This window comes from Cadophora gregata, assembly GCF_030347475.1.
Source record: "Cadophora gregata isolate MNR1 chromosome Unknown scaffold_3, whole genome shotgun sequence".
In the NCBI taxonomy this organism is placed as follows: domain Eukaryota; kingdom Fungi; phylum Ascomycota; class Leotiomycetes; order Helotiales; family Ploettnerulaceae; genus Cadophora; species Cadophora gregata.
In genome coordinates, this window is record NW_026695926.1 from 2,218,380 (window position 1) to 2,242,502 (window position 24,123).

The 24,123-nt window shown below is 48.0% G+C and overlaps 6 protein-coding genes across 6 annotated transcripts; 2 read left to right on the plus strand and 4 right to left on the minus strand.

The window, feature by feature from the left end:
• Positions 1-423: 423 nt before the first annotated feature.
• Positions 424-3,429, minus strand: ONS95_009253 (uncharacterized protein). Its single transcript, XM_058502832.1, has 4 exons — positions 3,286-3,429; positions 2,626-3,140; positions 2,057-2,575; positions 424-1,994 (listed from the first exon to the last, which is right to left on the minus strand). The coding sequence occupies exons 2-4, from the start codon at positions 3,127-3,129 to the stop codon at positions 984-986; spliced, it is 2,034 nt and encodes a 677-aa protein (XP_058361763.1). The 5' UTR covers positions 3,130-3,140; positions 3,286-3,429; the 3' UTR covers positions 424-983.
• Positions 3,430-3,618: 189 nt separating this feature from the next.
• On the minus strand, positions 3,619-5,735 carry ONS95_009254 (uncharacterized protein). The gene is made up of 7 exons (XM_058502833.1): positions 5,605-5,735; positions 5,103-5,545; positions 5,024-5,054; positions 4,833-4,976; positions 4,656-4,785; positions 3,982-4,609; positions 3,619-3,924 (listed from the first exon to the last, which is right to left on the minus strand). Exons 2-7 carry the CDS (start codon positions 5,426-5,428, stop codon positions 3,744-3,746), a joined length of 1,440 nt encoding a protein of 479 aa, XP_058361764.1. The 5' UTR covers positions 5,429-5,545; positions 5,605-5,735; the 3' UTR covers positions 3,619-3,743.
• A 311-nt stretch (positions 5,736-6,046) lies between these two features.
• Positions 6,047-9,273, minus strand: ONS95_009255 (uncharacterized protein; the record flags this gene model as incomplete). Its single annotated transcript, XM_058502834.1, has 6 exons — positions 6,047-6,126; positions 6,188-6,545; positions 6,603-6,716; positions 6,766-6,827; positions 7,083-8,967; positions 9,043-9,273. 5 exons carry the CDS (start codon positions 9,271-9,273, stop codon positions 6,246-6,248), a joined length of 2,592 nt encoding a protein of 863 aa, XP_058361765.1. The 3' UTR covers positions 6,047-6,126; positions 6,188-6,245.
• A 504-nt stretch (positions 9,274-9,777) lies between these two features.
• On the minus strand, positions 9,778-11,201 carry GPI18 (ER membrane glycoprotein subunit of the GPI transamidase complex-like protein; the record flags this gene model as incomplete). Its single annotated transcript, XM_058502835.1, has 3 exons — positions 9,778-10,186; positions 10,232-10,838; positions 10,886-11,201. The coding sequence occupies 3 exons, from the start codon at positions 11,199-11,201 to the stop codon at positions 9,778-9,780; spliced, it is 1,332 nt and encodes a 443-aa protein (XP_058361766.1).
• A 639-nt stretch (positions 11,202-11,840) lies between these two features.
• ONS95_009257 (uncharacterized protein) lies at positions 11,841-15,608 on the plus strand. Its single transcript, XM_058502836.1, has one exon. It carries the CDS (start codon positions 13,507-13,509, stop codon positions 15,349-15,351), a length of 1,845 nt encoding a protein of 614 aa, XP_058361767.1. The 5' UTR covers positions 11,841-13,506; the 3' UTR covers positions 15,352-15,608.
• Positions 15,609-17,830: 2,222 nt separating this feature from the next.
• On the plus strand, positions 17,831-23,286 carry ONS95_009258 (uncharacterized protein; the record flags this gene model as incomplete). Its single annotated transcript, XM_058502837.1, has 2 exons — positions 17,831-23,173; positions 23,224-23,286. 2 exons carry the CDS (start codon positions 17,831-17,833, stop codon positions 23,284-23,286), a joined length of 5,406 nt encoding a protein of 1,801 aa, XP_058361768.1.
• Positions 23,287-24,123: the final 837 nt, after the last annotated feature.

The following is a 24,123-nucleotide window of genomic DNA, read 5'->3' on the forward strand; positions in this document are numbered from 1 at the left end:
GATGGTAAAATCTGCCAGTGAAGGTTAGTTAATCTGCGACCCTCTGCCAACAATGTCAGGTGGATCTGGGATCTGAGACTCACTCTTGGAAAAAGCTCTTTCCAAAGATCTAATGGAGTCTGTACCGCTTGACTTGACCAGAGACTCACTTTGCGCTCGGCCACCCGGTTTAAGTTTGCATCGAGCCATTATTTGAGTTCAATGATGTTGTCTGTTGATGATGGGAGAAGGTTCGAGTCGGTGCAAGACAAACAATATCACAGACGAGAGTCAGAAAAAGACTTGCGCTGGAAGCAGCGCCAAGAACTATGTGATGAGGATCTCAATGAGTTGATTCGGAATTGTAAATAGGTCGTATGTACTCGCGATGATGAGAATGTGAATCGGCAGAACAAGTTTCTCAAGCTCGACTTTGTTTTGGTTGTGGATTCTTAAGCGAGAGCGACCCACCAAGAATATAAATACACCTTGGAAGCTCGTCTCAAAGTAAAGAGAAGAATGCATCTCTACAGGAAGAGCTCTCATGAGATAATTTCATAAGCAGAAAGACAAGGTACAAACTTTGGAAAACTTCCGAGGAGATCTTCTATCATAAAATTCAAGTTGCGGTATAATTCGAGCTTGTTTCTCATCTCCAGTAATACCCGTCTGTACTTATTGTGCTTGTAACAACCAAAATCCTTGCTGACCACCGTCCTGCCTAAGATAGGACATCATTTTAGCTATTTTCCGATTCTTGAGTTGACATACGTTCTGGTCTCTAGGGGGTGTGATGTTCGCTTGCTGACGCTCTCAAGAGTTTCTCGGCGAATGTGCACAGGCTTCGAGGGCAATTGGACCAGAAGAGCTGTTATGACGCCCATCATTAAGGAAGTAAGTTCTTGTTTCATGAAAGTCCATGATCTCATCCCAGGATGGGAAACATGCTGTTTCATTGATTTTCCCGCGCAAATTTTGAAGATTGTCGATCATTGTTCGAGTTTCTACAGCTTCGGCTTACAACATGATTTCTCCTCTCCCGCAGCGACAGTCAAATCCTTATCTTCCAGTAGCCGACTTCCATTCGCTTTCTGTGTACTTTGCGGCACATCTAAAGCTGGATTCTGCTCAAAGAACCCACTGGGCTTCAGACTCACTGTCATCGTATCACACGGCATGACGGGATAGTCCTCCGGTCTAGGATTATGCGTCAAGCTTATTGAATGCCATACAACAATATCCTCCCCATCAGTCTTATCGCCTCTTCCAGCCCAAGCTCCAAGATCGCTTTTTCCATCAGGCAAACTCTGATAGGTATAATCGCCTGCAGCGTAAAGCTCATTGTCGCGATGTGCAGTCACCCAGAAAGGGTGAAATGCGTACTTCGCTCGCTTTCCATGCCAGGACTCGGGATGGGCCAGAAGCATTTGCTTGTGGGGACTGTGAATAGCGTAGGCGATGGGCTTACCTGACGCTTTGTTGATTATGGAAGGGTTAATGATTTTGTGGGTTCGGTTGGGAGCTGAGTCCAATGCAATGGATGTTGTGATGAGGCGGTTGTTCGTCACATAGCCTACACCGTATGGGTTTCCGTCATCCCAGGGCATGGCCACGGAATCTTCCTCGACGACACTATTTTTGTCTCCATCTATACAAGGGTCGATACGGAGACTGAAGACATGTTGGTGAAATGGAGCCATCACTCCTTCATTGACATTCGTTCCCCATGGCACACATGCTCCTGGATCGATTGGAGCTGTTGAGAGGATTCCGGTCGCCTGGATTTTGTAGTGGAGACCAGCTGCTTGATCGAAATGCCACATGAAGACATACTCATAATTGCCGACAGTAATTATGGTTTGGAGAACGAGCACTCGAGACCTAACGATCGAAACTGCTCCCGTACGGCCGTCGGTATGCTTCCATCCGATGCCATCGTCGATCTCATGCATGCAGATTGCATTTGGCTTCTCAACTGGCTGTCCCTGGGAGTTGCTGATGACAAAAGAAAAGTACTGGCCTCGACTTAGCTGTGGCTTCTGAATATACACGACTTGAGTGCAAGAATAACTCTTACCTTGATGACCCCCAGACAATCGCAGCCCAGAGCTAGATTGTTCGCAGCGACTCCAGCCCCAATGTCTCCAACATCAAATACACTCTTCCTTGAATATGGGTATCTAGGGTCGCCATATGGCACGAACATCTCGCTTAACGAAAGCCTGTGGAAGAGCTCTCGCCCGGTGTATGTCACATCATGCAACACCATTCCTTCACGCCACGTGAATCCCAGACGAAATCTCCATTTCTGCCACTTGATGAGGTACCCATCAACTGTGAAAGAAACTCCTTCTGGTTGATTTACAATTAGGGGCTTCAGATCTGTTCGTGCCGCTTGGGTCTGAAGATCATGATGATACTCTTTAGGGCGGTGAGATTTGAACTCTGCATCGTAATTCAACGTGGAGTCTGATCCTGTTGGGAGACGAATGATGTTAATGACTTCTTTTGTTGTCATGTCTAATACTGGAGAGAATGGCAAGGGGTTGTCATAGTGGTTGGATCCAGGATGGTTAGTGCGGGCGAAAAGGTAGCACTGACTCTGGTTAACCAGTAACGTCCAGCCTGGCCTTATTCATAACTCACCTGGATATAGCGTGGAAGATTGTCTTCAGAGTCCCTCCCATACGGCCAAGTATCACACACGACCTCCATGTGGGATGGAAGTTTGAACTTCTTGATCTCATCCAAAACTTTGGGGTCTTTTAGACACGCATCTCTCAGCTCAATGACTTCGTCCATATCGTTCTGACCATGAAGTCCAAGATCCAATTTCTGACTTCTCTCAATCTCACCAGATCGAACATTCACCTCAGCAAGAAACAAATTTGGCGTTCCACGATGGTAGAAAAGCGCTGATGCAATCCGAGGCAGTGGGGAGCTTGTGCTTCCATTTCGTTCTGCTTGCAGGAAAGGACGAAGTTTTGCTTTGGGAGGCTCGAGGATGGTGATGATTTTGAAATGGAGACTTTGGTCTGAGTACTTGGCTTTGAGGAGTGTTGAGACCAGAGAGATCTCGGCTGCATTCAAAGGATCCAAGGGGTGCTTTGCAGCTCCCATATTATTGGAAGATATGCTTGCTTGAGACATTGTAATTGAATCTGAAAGTATATCAGCTCAAACTACAGCGACTTCGGGACTTCGGGATGAACGGTGTAGCAGGGCAAATGGGTGATGGGAGCTTGTTTATCGCAAGGATGGGGAAGCTGGTACTTGCAAAGAGCCAATGTTGGTACACCTACTTACGTCACTGGTTTCCAGAATTTCACGTAAGTAAGGCAAACAAACAAAGAAAGGCCGAACTTCACAAACAGAGAATGTATTTCGCAAATCTAAGAGTAGGATGTCAAACCCGGCCAACACACCATCGATGCTCAGGCCCGAGATAAGACTTCCACGTGGTGTTGGAGCAGAATCCCCCCTCCGCCCCCCACTCTCGGCCAGGAACCACAGTCAGTCGGAAGCGCCATCCTAAAGTAGTTTGGTTGTGTACCTGTACTTTATTTTATCATTATATATCAATCCAAAGATACCGCAAGAAGTAGGAGATCCCGAAGCTGAAGTTGTTGCCAGCTAGGAAGCATGAAGACTTCCCACAGCATTATCCACATGTTGCATCACTTGACCATTACTTTTGTGGAAGATACATCATACTCTCAATACATGCAAGACAATGTTCTCAATACAAAAGATAGCTATGTATATCATCTGTGTAGAACATCTTTTACTATAGGCTCGAAAATAAGTTTACATGTCTGATCCAGCGGCCGACTCGAAATAACCTGGTCCGACATCGTCATCCTCCCCTTCATATCAGGCGCAACACGAGTCCTAAACTGCGAATATACCTCTCTCAATAAACATTTCATCTCAGCAATCGCCAAACTACGAACCATCAGTCTGCAAGTAGAGTAAGAAAGCAGGAGAAGAAGCAAGACTTACCGTCTCCCAGTACAACCCCTGCCACCCAACCCGAAAGCGAAGAATAGTCTATTCATCTCAGGGACTTTCTCGGCATCGAGCCACCGCTCAGGAATAAATTCGTTGCCGTTCTCATAGATATGTTCGTTGAGTCGGTGGACGCTGTGTGCTTGACAGCTGACAATTGTTCCTGCTGGGATAAAAAAGCCGTCTATTGAACGGCCTCCTGTCGGTACATAACGAGGCTGAGACATGGGTATGGGTGGGAAGCATCGTAGGCCTTCTTTTATGACCGCATCTAGGTATACGAGTCTATCGAGTTTGCTCTCCTTGTTTGCGCGGACTTCTTCGATGAGTCGTTTCTGTACTTCAGAACTTTCGGGTAGGGAAAGTTGGTACATCAGGAATGTCAACCCATCACCGGTAGTATCAATACCTGCGGCAAGATGATCCATACATTCGGCGGCCATCTCAATCTTTTCAAAGTTCTCTTTGCTGTGCTGAAGTTTGTAGAGCAGTGTCTGTTCCCCTAAGTCTGTCTTCTCGTTACAGCTCAAGACATGGCCATTTGCGATAGGCGATGGTCTTGGCTTGGTGAACTTGTCTACCATGTTTGAGAGCGTTGGCAAGCGGTACTTCGCATAATTCTCTGCGGAATGTCAGAAAGTACAAAATTGAAGATGTACAAGACGCACGTTTCAGACTATTGTGGTAAGACTGCTCTTCCATCATGCCAAAATCCTTTTCATCATCGAGAGAATGCGTACCATACGGATGAAAGAGATGGTGAGAAGCGCAGTCTAGAGCAAAGCAGTGTAGATAGACCTAACGTGGTCAGCAACAGTAGAGTTATAGCACAACTCTGTACTCACGTATGCATCTAAGCTGCGCCCTTGAGCCTCAGTACACTTCTTGACGAAAGCTTCGGCTCTTTCTTGGATGCCTCCCATGACTTGGGGACGCATGATGTTGGTGTTTGCGTACTGGCCAGCGATGTATCGTTTCTTCTGACTATGCTAGGAATGAATTAGAATAGTCCAAGAAAGTTCGAAGTGTACCTCACAGTTCCCTTTCCCAAAGTCGAAAACATTGTCCTAATAACAGTCAACATCTCTTCCCTCTATCGGACTTGACCCCCTCACCTGACACCAAACTGCATGAAAAGCGTATAAAACTCCGTCTTGTCATATCCGCTCCCACCTGAGGTATAAATTTCTTTCAATGCCTCCAAAGAAGTGAACGACACTTCATTGGGTCCTACCCGTACAACAGGTCCGTATTGCTCATGGAGTTGATGTATGTATTCTCGGCGTTTAGACGCGAACTCCTTGCTCATGAGCAAGATGTCTGTTACAAGGGAATACTTGGGACCCGGAAGCTTGGAAAGTGGTGCAAAGATTGCTCTGTATACTCCGATGCCGATAATGACTGTTGCCAGAACGCACATTGGCCAAAGGTTCCCGAACATAGTTGCTCTGTGTTTGGCCCAAGTCAATGGGAAGATACGGAAGGATATAAGAGTTTTATCTTTCAAGTTCTCTGGAATGTCAAGTTCACCCGTGTTAATTAAGGCAAAAAACGGTATCTTTAACTTAATTAGCGATGTCACGTATATCGATGGCTGGGAAGTGTGGGAGCTCATACGGAGAGATAGGGCGATCCTTGATAACCGCCAGTACTAGGTATGTCTGCAGTATATAAGGGCGAGATTTCTCAACAGACTTCATCGACAAATAAACTACTTTGATAAACGAGCGTGCATCTATTTGTGAGTGTCGAAGTGGAGGATACTACTGCAGTCGTGACCACAACCTAAAGTGGGTGAAGGTGGGATGAATGGCGCTAAAGCCAATGTGGCTTGCTACCAAACTCAATGAGAGGAGCAATAAATATGTCACGATGCATCTCAAGCATCTGATCTTTCCAAAATCCGGGCAGGATGGCGTGACGAGATGGGGGGTTATTCAGCCCAAGCAGAAGGAGAGTATAGAAAGCACATCGGAAAGGTTAGATCACCGGCAACTTTCATCAGTTTGAAGAGTGGAAAGTGAAGCATCTGATTCACAGAATGAGAATATTGAAAACCATCGATTATCTGCATTCTGATTACCCTGATCTTTCGACGCATTGCTAAAAAGTGTTGCAAAATTGCCCAAACACTATACACTTATGCCAAGTCAGCGATGTGCATGCATCATTGTAACAACTTCCAAGCCCTCTTCCTCACCAATTTTAGCTTGCGGAACCGACGTATGTATAACTTTCGCCTGATTCAAATTCCAGAATTAGTAATGTTCCTCCCACATCCTATCATCATATCTATCCTCCTGATCGAACGCGAGATCGGCTTCTTCATCAATGAGTTCAATGAGTCCCGCGCCGCAACTTTCCTCGATCTCCTGGCCGTCTTTACCGATCAGGACAGCAAGGTTGTCGTTCAGTGCATTTTTGAGGTGTCCAATGCGGTGAAAACGTGTAGAGCAGACGACGAGCCAGCGGACGCGGAAGGCGCCTGCACTTTCCCAGTTGATGGCTCGTTGCCAATCTGGGGATTCCATGGATCCAGGTAGAGATTCCATGCGCGCCTGTGTGTGTTATTTTGGAAAATGTAGCGGGACAAGAGTAGGAATCCAATGGCTTACGTAGCCTTGAAAGGCGCGGCTTTTGTTGATTGAGAATACCAGAATCACGTTCTTACAGGTCTCAAATGCTTCTTTAAAGACGCTACCGTTTTGCAGTTGGGTTGTCCAAATAGACTGAGAGCCAGAATCAGCGATGGCGGCAGACATGAAAGGGCAAGCTCACATCTTGGATGCATCTTAGAACGTTTTTTTCGTTAAAGGATTTTACGATGAAGTATTTAGTTTCTGCTTTCAAAGTCAACAGGAGTAAGGTGAGAAGGCGCGAGATGGAAAATTTAGACAAGCAAGCCGAGACACTCGTCACAAAACGTCACAATGATGCAGACTTGCGAGAGTTTCACTGAGCTGACTTAGAATTGTATAATGAAAGGGCAATAATCATGGCAACAATCTGTCAAACACGACGATGACAAATACAGTACAAAGCAGGGGTATCCATCTAGAGAATGCAAAGTTGAAAAGATAATGGTATTCACAGACCTCCTGTTCCTCCTCTGTCAAAGCCCTGAGGATCCTTAAATGGCTTGCCGTTCGCAATCTTCGACCCAAATCCAGTTTCCAACTTAACGTCCGAGTTGTAGTCGACATCTCGACTGTCCCGACCATCACGAGAGTCACCGCGGCCTCTACCACGACCTCTGCCTCGGTAGTTGGGATCATATGCACGACCTCGATAACCACCCCGATGCTCGTATCCACCACGACCTCGCTCAACTTCTTCTCCATCGCGGAACGTGACCGAATCGTAGCCTCGTGCACGAGCAGGTGGCCGACTCTCAAATGCTCGACGACTCGGGTCTGGAGAGGACTCGCGTTCTCGGCTTCGGCCTCTTGCTTCATGACGAGGACGCGACGTGTCCCTCTCCCGACGTTCAACTTGTGGCGAGCGGCGAGATGTATCGAAACCACTGGACCGTGGACGACGATAGTCTGATCCATCCTCATCCTCAATTCGCTGTGGTTGATATCTTCGATCGTCAGTACGGGCGATTTTCACACCACCATTGATTTCGCCTTTTGGTTCTCCAATATCGCTGTAAGGACGCTTGTTAGGAGCTACTCGATCACGCACAGAGTCTGAAGGAAAGGTTCCAGCTGGAGTGGCAACAAACTCAGTACGACTCCCTACTTTATGAGGAATTGGCGGGGGGAGCATTGACGATGTAGGCACATGTCCTCCAGCAACGACAGGAAGGCCACCTCGCTCGTCTGCCTCCATTTCAGCGAGAAGCTTGTCTCTTTGCGCGTCCAAAGCAGCAATAGCACGTCGACGATTCAAGATTTTGCTTCTATAAGGGGTGTTATGGTAACCTGTAATATCTAACCATTCTCGTAGGTCTTCATCAAGAGGTAGCAAATCCTCTAGAGTAGGTAGCTTCTGTTCTCGACTCGGTCTGTCAATGACCTCTTCGCGTCTCTTTTGGTTGGTCTCTGGTCTGAGCTCTGGTCTGCGATGATCCTCTTCACGATTCGCTCGACCTTGGTATGCTGGCCGCTCGGAATTTGGATATTGTATCCTCTCATCTCTGCCATTTCTGTAATCTGGCTGGTATGTTCGCTTTTCTACCCGCACCTCCACATCTTCATGGCGATCACCACGAATGCGCGGGACCAGATTATTGGAATTGGTCGGAGGAGCTCGATGGGGTGGCGACTCATCTCGCGATGGGCGAGGGAATGGCTTATCTGTTCGTTCATCTCGAGTTCTGCGAGAGATTTCTTCATCAATTTTTGGAACACTTGCACCACCTTGTGTCTCCCTCATCTTGGCGCGAGGTGCTGTTGCGGATGCCTTAGGATTTGTCTCGCTGTCTTCAAAGATCTCGCCCTCGGATACAGAGCCGTTGCTGTTATGTCTGTTTCCTAACGATTTTCCCTTGGCAGCATTGTCGATTTGCTTTGCCACTTCTGCCTCATTACCTCCAGTATCGACCTGCTTCGTATCATTCATAGGGCTTGCTAAAGAAAGTACTTGTGATGTCGCGCTCATGTGAACTGGGGTTCTCTGTATGCTAGATGTAATGGCATTAACATTCTCTTGTTTTATAGTTGTAGGTGCAGTAGGCTTTTTTGATTCGGAATATTGTGAAATCAACTCGTTGAGATTCAGCTCCTTTTCCTGCTTTTCGGCTGTTGCGATTGGCGTCTTTGGAGATGCTCGGAACGAGCTTGAGCTATTATCGTGAGGTCTTTGTTTGATAGCATGTGCTAGATTTGTAAGAACAGGAGGGGTTGCAGAGCTTGCTCGCCCTTCTCGTCTCTTCAAAAGTTCAGCTTTCAATTCCGCGGCCCTTGCATTGATTTGAGTAGGAGGTCGAGGAGTATGGATGGCTGGTTGTTGCACATCGAAAGGAGGTGGCGAGAACTGGTGGAATTGCTGGTCAGTCAGGAAACCTGAAGCTGCAAGAGCTTCAGCGTTGAGACGAGTCTCGTCGCTTACCTGAGGGAGAGGACCTTGGCTGTTGAACTGGTTCTGCATGTTAAACAAGCCGACCTCCGGCTGGAAGGTTGCACCACTATGATCTTCATATTGTGTCATACTTGGCTGTTGCGGCAGGTATTGCTGTCCTTGAATATGCTGACCTGGGAATGAGGATGGTGGATAATCATCCTGGTTGAAATTGTGCTGGAATTGGCCATTGTTGCCAAATCCGCCATTATTATGCCACATCGTCGACGTGAAGGTCAACTCTGGAGCGTTTGTTGATATCTTATTGTGGTGGAAAAATATGTGGTACGTGATAATCCAGTCACCCCAGCTTCCTTTCAAAGGATAGGCCGTAAAAATCTAGACCATAGACAACGATCTTTCAAAAGCTGCCGCGCGGTCAGTCGAAGAAATGCAAAAGAGATATTGTAGAGCAGAAATGATGAAAAGAGCAATTAATCAGTTAAAGCTACCGTCAGACGCGCTTGAAGCGACTTGCCGTCAGCTAGCGCGGCTCAGTGTGCAAGGGTCCCCCGCCGAGCCCGCGTTTGTTCATGTATGGAAGGGTCAAAGTAGGCATTTTTCATGGGAGCGGCAGGGCTTAATCAGTTCTTTAATTTTCTCAGAGAATTGATGTGCCTTGAAACCGACTGCCCATTGTGTATCATAAAAAATACTGCAGTATGTCCACGAACTATACAACAGAGCTATAGACAAAGGTTCCAAGCGCTGCGGCCCCGCATCAGACTATGCCGGGGGAAGGAACGAAGCATATAATCCTGCTTGTACCAATGCATATATTACCATGAATCGCACAAAGCCATTCACTAGCACAGTCTTTCCATCCTGAGAAGCCAATACACCATACCACAACCAAACAGGAAAGGCCGAAGATATCCTCGTAATGATTTGGACATGAGCAGTGGACAACGTGAGTACGACTAGTGCGAGTTGAGTGGCTGCTAGATTCCGTAACACCTGCTGTGCAGCAACTCCTTCACCAGTCTTTTGACCTTTGTCAATTTGGTCTTGTCTCTCGGAGAAGTTGAAGCTCAGAGCCCATAGGCCAGATTTGGTCAGGATGAGAAACATCGGGGCGGCAAGAAGGAACAATGGCAGATTTGAGACAGTCCAATACCGCAGAAAGCCGCAATTCCTAAGGAGTCAGGCCGGGCAACTACATATCAGAGGAGTAACATACCAGTAGTAGTCTTGAACAAAGGTATATATGCTGGGTATTGCTCTTTGGCACCAGGGTCGCATATCCGGGGTTGTTCCTCCACAATACTCACGATATGCAATGAACTGTGGTACTAGAAAGCCAGCGCCAACACACATGCCTCCCAAGCCTGTAGCGAGTAAACGACGAATCACGGATATTTGCAGTCCATTTTTCAGTGCTAGCAGCGTTCTGAACGCTTCTTCAAGCAAAAGCAAGCCGTTCAGTATTCCATTGCTTCGAAAAGTTGTAGCGAGTCCGAAGCAGATGCCAGAGAGCAGAACCAATGCGTCGTGAGATGCAGAGTTTGGCCCATGGTGAACAATGCTATTAGTAAACAGCAAACACCCAATGAAGCTCAGCAACGCGCATGAGCTCTCAGCATAAGGAGAAGACAGGAAGAGTCCGGCAGGCGAGATGATGTGGAATAGAGCTGCTTTGAAGGCGAACGTGACAGAGTAGTTGGAAAACAATGCTCGGGTGAGGCTAAATACGGCAATGACTGAGAGGAAGTGGGAGAGATGAGCGATGCATATGGCGACCAATCCTTCCAGACCAACATAATCTGGCACACCAAAATTTCTTAACACTATGTTTGAATCAGTTCCGAGAAGGCTCCAGTGGCTGCTCTCTTACCATGTGAGCACAAAGCAATGACTCGCGTAAATCCCCATCCAAAAGCCCATTCTTGCTCAAACAGATAACCACGGCGGGATATTTTCACAAAGTAAATGCCATCCCATCTCGTCAGCTTGCCCACAATATAGCGAAGAGCCAATGGCAGCTGTTCGCCATGGTCATGGTCATGTTCTGTATAGAAGAGGCTCGTCGAGGTATCATAGCCAACACCCGGGCTGCAAATCGAGAGAAGCAAAAGGAGAGCCTTCCAGACAACGAGGAGAGCGATTAGATCGCGGATGGGATGGTCCTGAGGCCGAACCCATGATTGCATGTTGAACCTGCACGGCTGTTGGATGCCACAGTCGGCGTCAGTCCAGACTCCAGAGCCTGAGGTCAAAGAAAGGCTGATGGCGGTGAGGCTACGATCTCATGCGTTCCGTTCTATGGTCGGTGTCTCCACCTCCACCGGACGGGAGGTAAGGTAAATTAGGTAGGTAGGTACCTTGACGCAGTCTGAACACAACAGCACAAACCCGAAGCCGCTCTGGACTTCCTCAGTGCTGCTGAAGCAGTGAAGAGTTCAGACCGCACTCGCACTGCACTGCACTGCACTGCACTGCACTGTTAAGGTATGCTGTGTTAGATGTCAAGCTGAATCGAAGTAGTGAAGTATTGTACCTAGACTGTGCCAGGTCTGGTAAAGATTGGAACATCAAGCGCTGTGTCATTGGCTGAGGATGAAGCTTAAGAAGGCTGTCTTGTCTGTCAGTCCAGTCAGGTCAGATCAGATCAGATCAGGTCAGGCTGTCATCACGAGAACACTTCCATTATTGGTGCCGCTGCCTCTGCTTTCAGGTTCCACTGCGTCCGGGCATGCCGTATCGCCGTATTCCATTCGTTTCCCCTGTCTGTCGGCTCGCGGGTGCTGCGGGGCAGGGCAGGGCAGGGCAGGGCAGGGCAGGCTACCAGCCTTGTGGGGGACAAAAGCAGCATCCGGCGAAGCGTCGCTGGAAAATATCCAATCCAATTCACTTCCGTACAGCCCAGTAAGCAGGCCGTAGAGAACGATGTACAGTAAATTACAGTACAGCACAGTACCAGGTATTCAGAGGGCGGTTTTGTGGGCCGCTTTTTGAGGCTCTCCCAAGCCCAGGCCGGCTACCCAGTGCTCTGCCTACGTAGTCCGTACTCTCCCCTCCCCTACGCAGCGTTCAGTCTACAACTACATACAGTAGGTACGAAAGGTACGAAAGGTACTGTAAATTTACTGCTCAAGCAAGGATGCTGCTGCACTCTATTTGCTGCCCTCCTGGCCCTGGCCCTGGCCCAAGAAGGCTAGAACAGCACATGCCATGCGCCCTGGGACATGGATCTAGTACTGTATCGGACCGTAGTGTCCTGCCTGTGCCTCGCAGAAGCTCACTTCCGTTTCCGTTCATCTGCCGTATCCAACGAATCATCGTCGGCCGAATGCAACAAAGTTGTTCACAACTACTGTATGCTGATGTGGTGGTGGCTCTCCTGACCTGAACTCTCCTCTCCTCTGCCTCTCGCGTTCCCCTCCCTTGCGCTGCGCTGCGCTGCACTGCACTGTACCTCTCAGCTCTTATTTCTCTGCAAGCCAATCAGCCAGCCTACGGACACTTCTTGCTCCGAGCCCGATGTTGTGGCTGGAGCTGTGCAAGAGCAGTGCAGTGCAGTGGAGTGTGCGAGCGAGATGAGGGGTTCTGATCTGACCCTGATCTGATCTGATCTCCTTTTTCTTGTCCGAACTTCCGGTCGAAGTGTTCACCCCACTCACCACGATTGCTTACCCTACCCTGTCTTCATCGCCTTTTCTCCTTCTCTTCCTGTTGACGAGTGGCTTACATGCAGCGGATCTTAGATATCGTCCGCCTCGCGGGTCACTGAACAACTCTCCATCACTGCCGGCATAAGCTTTTTTCTCATTTGTCAGGGGAGCAAAGGCAGCGGCACAGGTGCCAGGAAGTCAGCAGTACTCTAAAGCTTCATTGATCGACACTGGCCTATCCCACGTTTTGGTGGTCGACGTTTCCGGCCATCCGCTCAACCTGCTGACAGCAAATCGACTCGGTGGCTTCCACTTCAATCCCGATGTCTGGTGGTGTTACGTCCCAATTACAACCACCATTCAAATCCTTGGGTCCAGCACTCCTATCATTTATCAGCTACGTACCGGCTAGTCGGCGCATGGCGTTCGGATTCATGTGCTGACGAGAGATCATTCCATATAAACTCGGGCCAAGGAAACCCCCTGGATCTATTGTCCTACCTAGGGCATCCTCAGCCTCAGAAAACACCCCTCTCCCTAATTCCTCCTCTTCGCTTCTCTACGCTTGCTTCAACTCGAGGGAACATCTAGTCCTTACTATTACTATTCTCATTCCCGACTTTGCTGATTGCGGGTCTTTCGCGAGATATCACTCACCATTCGTGGCTGGAGCTTTCTGACCTCAGCCGCCTGTCAGCCCTTCGTGTGTCAGTCCAATGTACTCAAACAACAACAATTTTCTTCCATTTCCCGAATTTCGAAAGTCTCTTATAACGTTCGCCGGACTTCACTGAGGAAGACGCCCCCAGTTCCGGGGCGTCGCTTCCGTTCTGAATACTTTACGATGCTCATCCATTCTGGCAGTGGCTATCACGCCCATGAGTTTTCACGCGATGCATCCACCTCTCGTTCTCGACTACGAAGTAATTCACTACCAAAACGGTCCCCATTAGCGCGATCAGCATTTTCTGCACCTTTGTTAGCCCCCCAATCGTCAGCGATTAATAAAAATCCTTCGCCAATCTTACGCCGACCATTGAGACCGTTGTCTGAGAACATAACCCCTACCAAGGAATCCGTCGTTCGATTTCAGGAGATTGAGCAGGACGCAATGAGTGAAGATGCTAGATCGTTGGCCAATTCAGAGGGCAGCATCACTACTGCTGGAGGCGGCAGACGTCGGAAACGATCCTTACGGAAGAGCACAACCTTCCACCTTGCCCATCCCGCTCCGACCCTTACCCAGAAGCAGAGGCTTCTACAGATTCGACCGAGGCTATTGCTACAATTACAGCGATTGTCAACAGATGCAAGACCAAGGCCAGCTCTCGACGTTCTCCCTTCTACGGTCGTTGTTCCCCGACTATATAAGAAGTTTCCACGTATGTTTAGGGGCAAGGCAGAATTAGGATGTAATGATGTTATGGTTGTCAAGAGTGAGGAATATGAGACAGGCATCGAAAGCAATATCGATGGTAGTGATTCAGACGAGGACGGGCTTGCGAATAGAGACTTGCTGGCTGTCATTTGCCAGATGCCGAAGGACTGTGGAGGTTCTCAGGGCAAGGCTGAGATGGTTTTAAGCGATGGCTCTGTTTGGGAAGCGAGTCCGCTTCCAAATGGTCTGTTCGAATTTGTCTCCACCGATGAGCATGGAATTAAGACAACCGCTCGGTGGGTCAGGAGGAGTAACAGACGCCAGAGTGTTGATATGACAGAAGCCGTCGTCAAAGCCGAAACAAAATTCACTTTTAGCCTTATCGATCCAAACTCCCGGCGTCATCCGATATTAGCCACAATGAATCAAGCCAATTTGGACATACCTGACTGCTACACGTCTATCTTGCCTTCAGTTTCCAGGCCTCCTACGACTTCTCCATCGCGCACTTTTGCCAAAGATGTAGTACATCGAGCCGAGGAGGAAGCCATGCCTGAGCGAGCAACGATACCTGTGGACGAAAGATTGAAGACTCTCATTCAAATCACTGGCATTTGGCTAGCTTTACGTCAAGGGTGGTCTCCTTATTTCAAGTACAACGATGCGATGAGTACGGCAAAATATCAGCCGGCATCAGGAGGACGGGTGAGATCGATGTCTTTGACACCCGAAACAGGTCGCTTAAGCCCAACTTCAACAACTTCAAGCACCCCTGAATCGGGCCATACTCTTGGTGCTGTCCTAGGTGGCAAAATTCGCCGAGTGTCTGCCATCGGATGTCCAAGCAATGGCAGTTCGCCGCAACTCGAACGCAATCCCAGTACACCAAAGAGAGCCGTTTCTACCGGTACCGCATTCATGCAGCGAGCTGCTGCCCGCAGAGCTGGTAATGCCCCAAGCACTGTTGCTAGTGACAGCGAGGGGGAGAGTATGATGGAAGCGAGTAAAGTCCACGTTAACAGATCCGTCAATGGCACTGGAGCCAGCGAAATTCCGCTAACTTCACTTGCTCTTCCTGGGTCAGCGGCAACAACCCCCGATACACCAACTCGAACCTCCAAACGTCCTCATTCATATATGCCTACCAGTTCTCTCCAGCACAGTGTTACGACCTCGCAGCCAAAACGGCACAGTATCGCATTTTTTGGCGGGAAGCCAGCTTCGGATCAGATTGGCAAGCCCAGGATTAGTCGGTGGAAGTCATTCACCAATCTGTTTCGAAAACCCAACAGCGGTTCACGCTCCACGTAGATCACACAGTCCATCGTCGGAGTTTCTTTTTTTTGTTTATAACACATCGCAGCATTGTACCAACGGCAAAAACAGTTTAGATACCACCAGAGTCTCGTTTGATTCCCCTTTGCATACGGGAATTTTGGGACAGGAGTTATAGCGCTCATGTCTTCCGAAATTCAGCTTCGTTTTCAGATGAGAGGATTAACATGTATATATTACGTTCAGAATGCCCTGCATATTTGGGTGCTTGGAAACAGGAATGAAACGATTCGATTTGTATCCAATGTTAATTGATTTCGCAAAGTGATGAGTCTACCATCCTAGACTTCTCGGACATGTTGATGTCCGTAGCCCATGGTTGGGTAGCCCTACGAGGGTTTTTATACAGACAACAACTGTGATCTGTCTGCATTTTGTCTGTATTCCCAGTGGTAGTCAAATACAGACAAAAATTCAGAAAAAGCCTATAGTAATTTTGTTGAAAAAACTGTAGACAGAGTAAGCTTTTTGTAGCTCGGACTTTTATGTAGCCTTTTTTTTACTTTTCTGTGTTTCACTTAAAATACAAACTAACCTTTAGATTACTCGAAAGGGAGGAAAGGAAGGAGAACAGCAAAGAGATGGACAAGGAGGAGGAACGGGGGAAGGTAGAGATAAGGATACCTTACCTTAAAGGGAGACCTTACCTTAGAGGGAGACCTTACCTTAGAGGGAGACCTTGGATGGGACCCTTGGAGGGAGGAGGGAGAGAGAGGGAGAAAGAAAAAGGAAGGAAAGTAACTTTATAAGCCAGAAAACTCTAAGAGGCAATAGTCGGTTCCCCTTTCAACCTGCAGGGACTCAGGTAGAGTCGATGAGAGCAAGTGTCACGCGAAAGCAAGAGTCAAGCAGATTTCTAAAATTCAAAAACGTGAGAAACAAAAGACAGAAACTATCCATTAAATATTGATTTTTCCGGAATTTCTTAATTTTGGTAGGGGAAGCTCAGACTTTTTTTCCTACTTTCTGGCCAGGAAATTTTGCCTAATGCTTGCTTTCATCGACTGAAAGCGAGTGCCCGCAGCTTCACAGAGAGGGGAACCGACTACTACGGACAGTAGCTGTACTTCCCTTACATTACCAGTAATGTCTGTACTTTCACTTGAATTCTTCAAAAATCAATCAGAATCAGACGGAGAGTCCAGGTAGGAAAAGTACAGGCAATTGACCAAAATACAGACAGAAAATACGTCCAAAAAGGCTGTTTCCAGACAGTGTCTGTAGGTAGGAAGTGCTGTCTGTGTCTGTAAAAACACCCCTCGTCGGGTACCTAGGTACAGTAGGTAGTTGTCGTCCAGGCAAAACTAGATCACGTATGCGCGCAAGGCGGGAGTGGATTGCGTACCTGGCATGCCTGCCTGCCGTTTGAGGCGGCGAACTGCGAACTGCTTTGTGTGAAAAGGGAACCTTTCCCTCCAAAAGGATTCTAAGAGCGCTTTCCTGAACATTTTGCAGCTTTGTGATTTTCAATTTGTCGCCCAGATTCATACTGTACGATTCTCCCTATTTGGCACTGAGTCTTGTTCAAGGCTCGGGAAGCTCCTCTCCTGTGTTCTCAGCTCAGCCTTCAAGCTCACGGTCTTGGCGAACTTGCTTGCTTACCTATGCAAGGCTGGAGTCTTGAAGTGCAACCTCATTTGGCAGCCGACCTCGCTGTCTCCCATCAATTACGAGAAAGGCACATGCGACCGACCGAACCAGCTCGCCAGCACCCATCTGAAACCTGCCAGATTCTATATGATCAGTTGTTGAGCGGACTTGCCATCAAACGGGGTGTGTGATAGAGCTTGGAGCTCATTTCAACAAGAGCTCTACATTCCCGTCTAAGTATATCTCCACCGCTCCACATGTAACACACGGTCATTTGGAGCTCTGCTAATATGTCTTTGGGCCCAGGAGCTCTCTGCAAACGGCCAAAGCTGACAGGCACCCGAACTTCGAGCCCCGGTGCAACGCGCAAGACCATGGAGGACGGCTATACGAATGGTCGCAACCATGCACAGTTCCTGCAGGGTATCGTTCACAGTGGACAGTCGAACGACGCAATATCGCGTGCAACTTCGCCTGGCCTTGGATTTGGTGCCAATGGTGTAGATTCAGAGAAGGAGAAGCGATATCGACCACGAACATTCCCATATTTCCAACTACTTCCATATGCCGTCGAGGAAGAGGGCGAACGAAATGCAGCCTTGGGGGAGATATTGAAACAGCTCTATATTGCACTCAAGGCGGAGGACATATCTCCAGGTGCTGTGCACTGGACAAGAGAGCTTAAGGGATGGCTGAACCTCAAGTTCGAGATCACGCGGGAGCTGCGGATCAAGCTGGTCAAGATGTATTACATGTTGGCTGTGGCACCTGGGATGGACTGGGTGGCGGCAGACAGATTCGAGAGCATGTTTAGATTTCTCATAAAGTGAGGCTCTCATATATCTCTATCCCAATTCTGCTAACAATGCCAAGGAAGAAGCACTATCTAAAACCAGGAGAGGACTTAATACTTGACTGGAGGCCGTTATGGAAGGAGATCAAGTCAATCGTCCTTCCATCTGAGATGGCAACACACCAGGGAGGAAGGAAACGGAGTCATAAGAATATCGCCAACATGTGCATGTTCGCATCACAATACTTTGATCCCAGTGAGCGCCAAGCCATGTTAGAAGAGATCTTGCCGTATTTCACGACCTCGGAAATATCTGGCGCATTCATTGTACTTGGCTCTTTGAATCTGTTAATGCCCACGCACCCGGCACGAAACGAAGCTGGCCAACTTCAACCGCAAGACTACCTCCCCACTTTCTTCCACCTCTGGTCCCTTGTGAATCGATCCAAGGCCTTTGACGTTATCTTTTTTGACATGTTCTCACGACTTGCGCGAGACTCGCTCACAAGTGAGCATGTGCCGTTCTCAGAATACGGCATCTTTACGAAGGATCAATCAGACCTGATCTTCACTGCCTTGTTGAGACTGACCGAGATTCCTGTGGGTCAGGCATCTTCTCCATACAGTGGTGTGGTTGATCTAGGAGCTGGTCTTGGGGCATATCTAGAAAGAGACAAGAAAAAGGTACCAGTTGGTTACTCCATCGCAAGATGGATCGTCATGTCATTGTCGCCAGTTTGTATAGACAAGCCAGGCTCGATCCTTACGAACTTGGAAGGATTGATGGAGTCTGTGGATACATTTTTCCACCCGTCAAATCAAGGCTCCTGGACAGATATGCTGGCACAGATCGTCTTCCATTTAGTTGATTTCTTCGTTATGCGGTGGAACCGCGAGCAGAGCGGAGAGATGGATACCCCTCCAGAACGACGAATCAGTGCGGAGTTAAAGAAGCGCTTCGTTCTCAGTCTCAAGGAGGTCATGTTCATGGGTCTCTTTTCCAAGAAGGCTAAGTCCTTGAACTGCTTTTTCGGGGCCATTCAAGGTTTAGCATATCTCGAACCTCATTCCATCATTCCAGGAGCTTTGCAAAGATTCTATCCATCATTGCAGGGCCTGGTGGAAGTTCACCGGACACAGTCATCGCTTTGTGGCCTACAGTTGACTGCCAACGTCATGTCCAAGCACAAAGGTCTGCGATGCCACATTACCGCCCTTCTTGCCTTGGCATTGCCAGGTATCGATGCAAATGACTTATCGAAGACATTACACACCTTGAACTTTATCCAGTCTGTGGCATATAGCATACCATTCGTCGACCTGACGAAGGAGCATGGAGAGATCCATGATTCCTCGTTAGCGATCCAATGGGTGCAAGGCGAGATGGAGCGGATGGAACGGGAGGGACCGAATATCGAGATTGACTACCGAAAAGAATTGAGTGACGAAGATGAGGCAAATATCGTCCGCTCCTCTACTGCTGGATTTGGTGAGTTTGTCCTGTCTCTGCTTGGGAAGATCTTCACTCTTCTGGAGAATCTACCTGAGCTGTCACGAGCTCGATCCGGCTCTCCTGAAGAGAGTGTGATAAACACCTTACCGTCAGCTCTCACTCCGCTATTCGCGGCCCTATCCCCTGAGATCTTTGATCAAGCCCTTGAGAAGATTGCCACATTCGTTGGGGGTCATGTCATTCACCAATCCCGAGATGCGATGGCCTTCATCTGTAATTCATTATGCAAAGCCAACCCAGAGAAGACCTTAAAAATCTTCGTTCCCCTGCTGATTGTCGGGATCCGGAATGAGATTGACTACAACAATGCAGCCTCGGACAGGAGCAGTGGAAGCGATGTGCTTCCTCGAGACAGAGCTCTTGTCTGGCATATCAGCATGCTGAGCATGATCATCGTCCACGTTGGGGACAGTCTCATGCCATACAAGAAAGATCTCTTCGATATCGCTTTGTATATGCAAGAAAAATGCCGCGGCATTCCCACTATCCACATCTCGAACTATATCCATCATCTGCTCCTCAACCTGACGTTGATCTATCCTGTGGATGGCGCACTTTACGAACCAGACGTGTTTCAGCGTGGCTTAGACATTGATGATTGGGGAAAGACTACGAAGCCGACAGAACTGACTATCAATTGGCATCTACCTTCTGAGGAAGAGATCAAATTTGCTGTGGAGCTCTTCGAATCCCAGGTTGATACTGCAATGGAACGTCTTACGAACCTCATCAGCGAGAACCCAGCTGTTAGCAGAAAAGGCAAGAATAAGGAATGGTCTGACGAAGTCTCGAGAAATCTGTCACAATTGCGACTGATCATATCAGGCATCGCCACTCTTTTCGACCCCAAGAAGGCGTCTGGCCAATTTGACAAGGACCAGGATGGCGATACACAAATGAACGAAATAGAATCCAGTGATGAGGAAGAAAGCCCTCTCGCGGAAGCTGCCGAAGATGTGGAAACCCGCCCTCAATTTCATTATCGAGCAGGATATTTGTTAGAGAGAAACAGCCCAACATATGTCCATATTCACAAGCTTCGTGAGAACATCGGGGAACTTTTGTCCAGGTTACATATTTTCTTATCCGAGTTCCAGGAGGATGATGTTGCTTGCTTCACTGCCCTGTACCAAACCTACCGAACCTGGATTACAGACGTTGGTAATGAAAGATCTGCACATATGCTGGAGCGAGTTAGCAAACTATACGACGTTGATATTCGGGCCTTCAAGGTCAGTGGGCTTCGAAAAGTCTACCCACGACCACTCCTGGTTAAGCGAGCTAGCATCTATCACTTTCAACGAGCCAAGCATAACTCCTCGGCTAGACACAAGTCTGCCCTTGACAAGAAGCTTCTCCTAGACTTGGCAGCTTCCGCTGTGTCATCATACGCCGAGGTTCGGATCAATGCCCAGGCAGCACTGGAATCTGCTCTGAAGAGTCTTCTTGGAGGGCGTCCTCTCGTCATACCCGAGCTGTTGAAGACCTTTAGAACAGCTCTGGAATCCAATGATTATGACAGAATCAAGGGTTCGTTGTACACATTGCTGTACGGAAGTCTAACCAAAACAATTTCCAAGGATTGGCGTTTCGCTCCGGATATGATCGATCTCTACATCAAGACAGCCTCGGTCGACAAGCCCTCGATTCAGAAAGTCGGTAGCAATGCGTTGTATGGTGGTCTCATGGAATTTGGCAAATCTCTCGAGCACATCATTGTTATCAACCAGGAATTAGTAGATGTCTTTGAGCCCAAGGACAACAATACAGACAAGATTTCCTCGCGACATAATTTTATCGTCGACCGCAGACGCAAGGTTGAAGAAAAGAAGTTAGCATTGGCTGAGAAGCTTATCGAGATCTCGAAGAACTCTCATTGGAAGATCGCTGGCCGATGTACGCTGTTCATACTAAACTCCGGCCTTCGAGTGCAGACCCTTGCACCACCGTCTCTCATCAATTTGGCAATCGATGGCTCTATTAATGATCATCCCGGTCTTCGAGCCAGCTATGCTGAATCGTTCATCAGAATATTCAATCATCTTGATACTCGTTCGATCTACGGCCACAGTGTCGAGAATTTTGTCCTCGAAAAGGAAAACGCAGAAAACAGAATTGATGTGAATGTGCGCAAAGACGACCCAGATTGGACGAAAAAATTCCTCGAGGGCTTTGAGAGTCATGAAATTCCCGAGTATTTTGTCGAGCGAGATTTCCCGGGTTGGCTTGTTTGGGGAACAAGTTTTCGGGGTACCAGAGCCAGACCAATTGAGTTTACCGACTACGATGAGCTGGAGACGTCTGTCAGAAAGCAAATTGGGGACAAGCTCACTCGCAGTTGGTACAGTAAATTCTTCGGCTATATGAAGCAAGAGCCTCGTGACTCTGCCTCGGATCGATTCCGGGTGCATAATGCCGCTCTTTTGATGCAGACATTCGATCTGACTCTCACTGGTTTGACGTCTGCTACATTTGAGGACATCAAAGAGGAACTCAAGACAACTTTCGGCGATGGAACCGACAAGCACCAACATCGTGCTACGTCAGAAATCCTAGCTGCCCTCCTCATCTGTGTCATTGAGCAGCCGATCGAGCTGCGCAATAAGGTTTGGGAATATGGCGTACCTATTATGCTGCAAGTCTTTGCCGACGGTTTGACACCAGAAAATATTGCGTACTGGATGACTTGTCTCCACATGATCATTGGTGGTCGAGACCCACGGCAGGCACGGGAAATCATCGATACTCTCACATCGTTCCGTTTGGATATGTCCTCTAATGCCGCCTTCAAGGAAAGCTCCAAGGTCCAACTTCTCGAATTTGCAATTCAAGATGCAGGATGGCACTTCCGCGCCGAGAAGCCTATTCTTGAGGATTTCTTGGCTCACATCGACCATCCATACAAGGCTGTTCGAGAAGCTATTGGTCGCACGATTGCCTCAATCTACCGTACTCGTTACTATGAAGCATTCATGGATGTCAAGACTCTTCTGCAGGAGAACAAGGCTTCCTCGTCAATTGGTATCAAGCCTTATACCCCAACGAAAGAGTTCTCTACCAGCATCAAGGATGTTTTCGCTCGGCTCGAAGTCTGGCGTGGAGAGCGTGCCCCTGGTCAACAAACTCCGTCTTCCTATACTTCAGGTAGCAAGACTGTCTTACTCTGGCTTGACACCACGCTACAGTCTTACGAATGCACACAGCTGCTGGACTTCTTCCCAGACGTCTTTATGGAGCAACTGCTGCACATGATGGACGTGAAGGAAGATCCAGAGCTTCAGCGCCTTGCCTATCTGGTTTACCGCCACTTGCCGAATATTCCCTTCCGTGCTGGAGAGGATGGTGACTTCATTTCTGCATTAATCCGCATTGGCAAGATGTCGACCTCCTGGCATCAACGTCTAAGAACTCTCATCAACATGCAAGTCATCTACTTCCGACGCATATTCCTCATCAAACCTGAGCAGCAGCAAGCCCTGTTTGAAGCTGTTGCCGACATGCTGGAGGATACCCAACACGAAGTCCGTTCAGGTGCCGCCACTACTCTTTCGGGAATGATTCGCTGCTCGCCTGTTGCTCTTCGTAACAACATCCTTTCTTCTCTTCAAAAGAAATTTACCGAGTCATTAAGAAAAAACCCAATGCCGAAGAAGACACCTGGTACAAACACACCAATCAACAACAATCAGCAAGTCATTCGACGACATGCTGCAGTACTTGGCCTTGGTGCACTGGTCACAGCATTCCCGTATGCGACACCACCGCCGGTATGGATGCCAGAGATCCTTGCCTTGCTAGCGTCTAGAGCCGCAAATGATGCAGGTGCTATTGGCAAAACTGTTAAGACCATCCTGGCAGACTTTAAGAAGACTAGACAAGATACGTGGGTCACGGATCAAAGAGTCAGTTTTCAAATTTCCAAAAAGACGTGGGATCTGCTAATACATCACAGTACTTCACGCCGGATCAATTAGAAGATTTAGAAGGCGTTCTCTGGAAATCCTATTTTGCATAGTCAGCTTACAGCACTGTCTTTCAGCTGGCTCAAGGATATTTCCGGGAAGGGACAATATGTTATTGACTGGATTGCAGCATGGTTATACGCATGGGACGCGGAGTTTGTCTCTTTCTTGTTCTGATCGGTATCTTACAATTCTGGCTCGCAGGCTGGCGCAAAATACATGGGCAGAAGATGAAATTTCCGTTGTTATCACGCATGGATGAATGGATGATGCATTGATGCGTAATTGGCTGGCTAACTAGGCTGACAAGCGAACGGGTTTATGAGCGATTGTGTATTTGTGTGTATGAGATACCGAAATTCTTTCATGGAGGGATGATACATAGGAATGGCAAAATGGTGCGCAATTATGATTGAATCGCTGGACAATAGTACTCTCCTGACCGTTACAATATTTGTTGTTATGCGTTTCTATTGACGTGAAATTGTGTCGCCGTAGCTGTCCGGATTTGTGGGAGATGTTGACTCAAAGATCTCCCAAATCGCGCTAGTCGCTAAGCGAGTTTTAGGCGACTTGTTTTGAAAGCGACACAGTACTGGCGTAACGCTTTTTTAAGTGCTCTGCAGGTTAACGTCAATAACTAACGATTTCCATATCTAAAACTGAAATAGTTATGTGACTGTCATTGCTTATCGTGTTGGCGGGCCTTCAAGGAACCACTATGCAGTACGGTTTCCTCGTAAAACGCCAAACAAACCGTCACATATCTAGATTTGAACTTCTTACATGTTTGTCCTCCAAGTTCACTACATTTGGTCTATACCTTTCTTGTTGTCATTGCAACATCCTCCTATTTAATGCCATAAAGGATTAAATGTCGCCACATATGC

Excerpts from the sequence above, each read along its gene's own strand:
- ONS95_009253 (XM_058502832.1), bottom strand. The coding sequence starts at position 3,129 with ATGTCTCAAGCAAGCATATCTTCCAATAATATGGGAGCTGCAAAGCAC. Across the intron at positions 2,576-2,625 it reads ATCTTCCACGCTATATCCAG|TGCTACCTTTTCGCCCGCAC; the intron begins GTGAGTTATGAA and ends AACCAGAGTCAG. Across the intron at positions 1,995-2,056 it reads ATTGTCTGGGGGTCATCAAG|TACTTTTCTTTTGTCATCAG; the intron begins GTAAGAGTTATT and ends AGTCGAGGCCAG.
- ONS95_009254 (XM_058502833.1), bottom strand. The coding sequence starts at position 5,428 with ATGTTCGGGAACCTTTGGCCAATGTGCGTTCTGGCAACAGTCATTATC. Across the intron at positions 4,786-4,832 it reads GGCGCAGCTTAGATGCATAC|GTCTATCTACACTGCTTTGC; the intron begins GTGAGTACAGAG and ends TGACCACGTTAG. Across the intron at positions 3,925-3,981 it reads AGGGGTTGTACTGGGAGACG|TTTGGCGATTGCTGAGATGA; the intron begins GTAAGTCTTGCT and ends GATGGTTCGTAG.
- ONS95_009257 (XM_058502836.1), top strand. The coding sequence starts at position 13,507 with ATGCTCATCCATTCTGGCAGTGGCTATCACGCCCATGAGTTTTCACGC.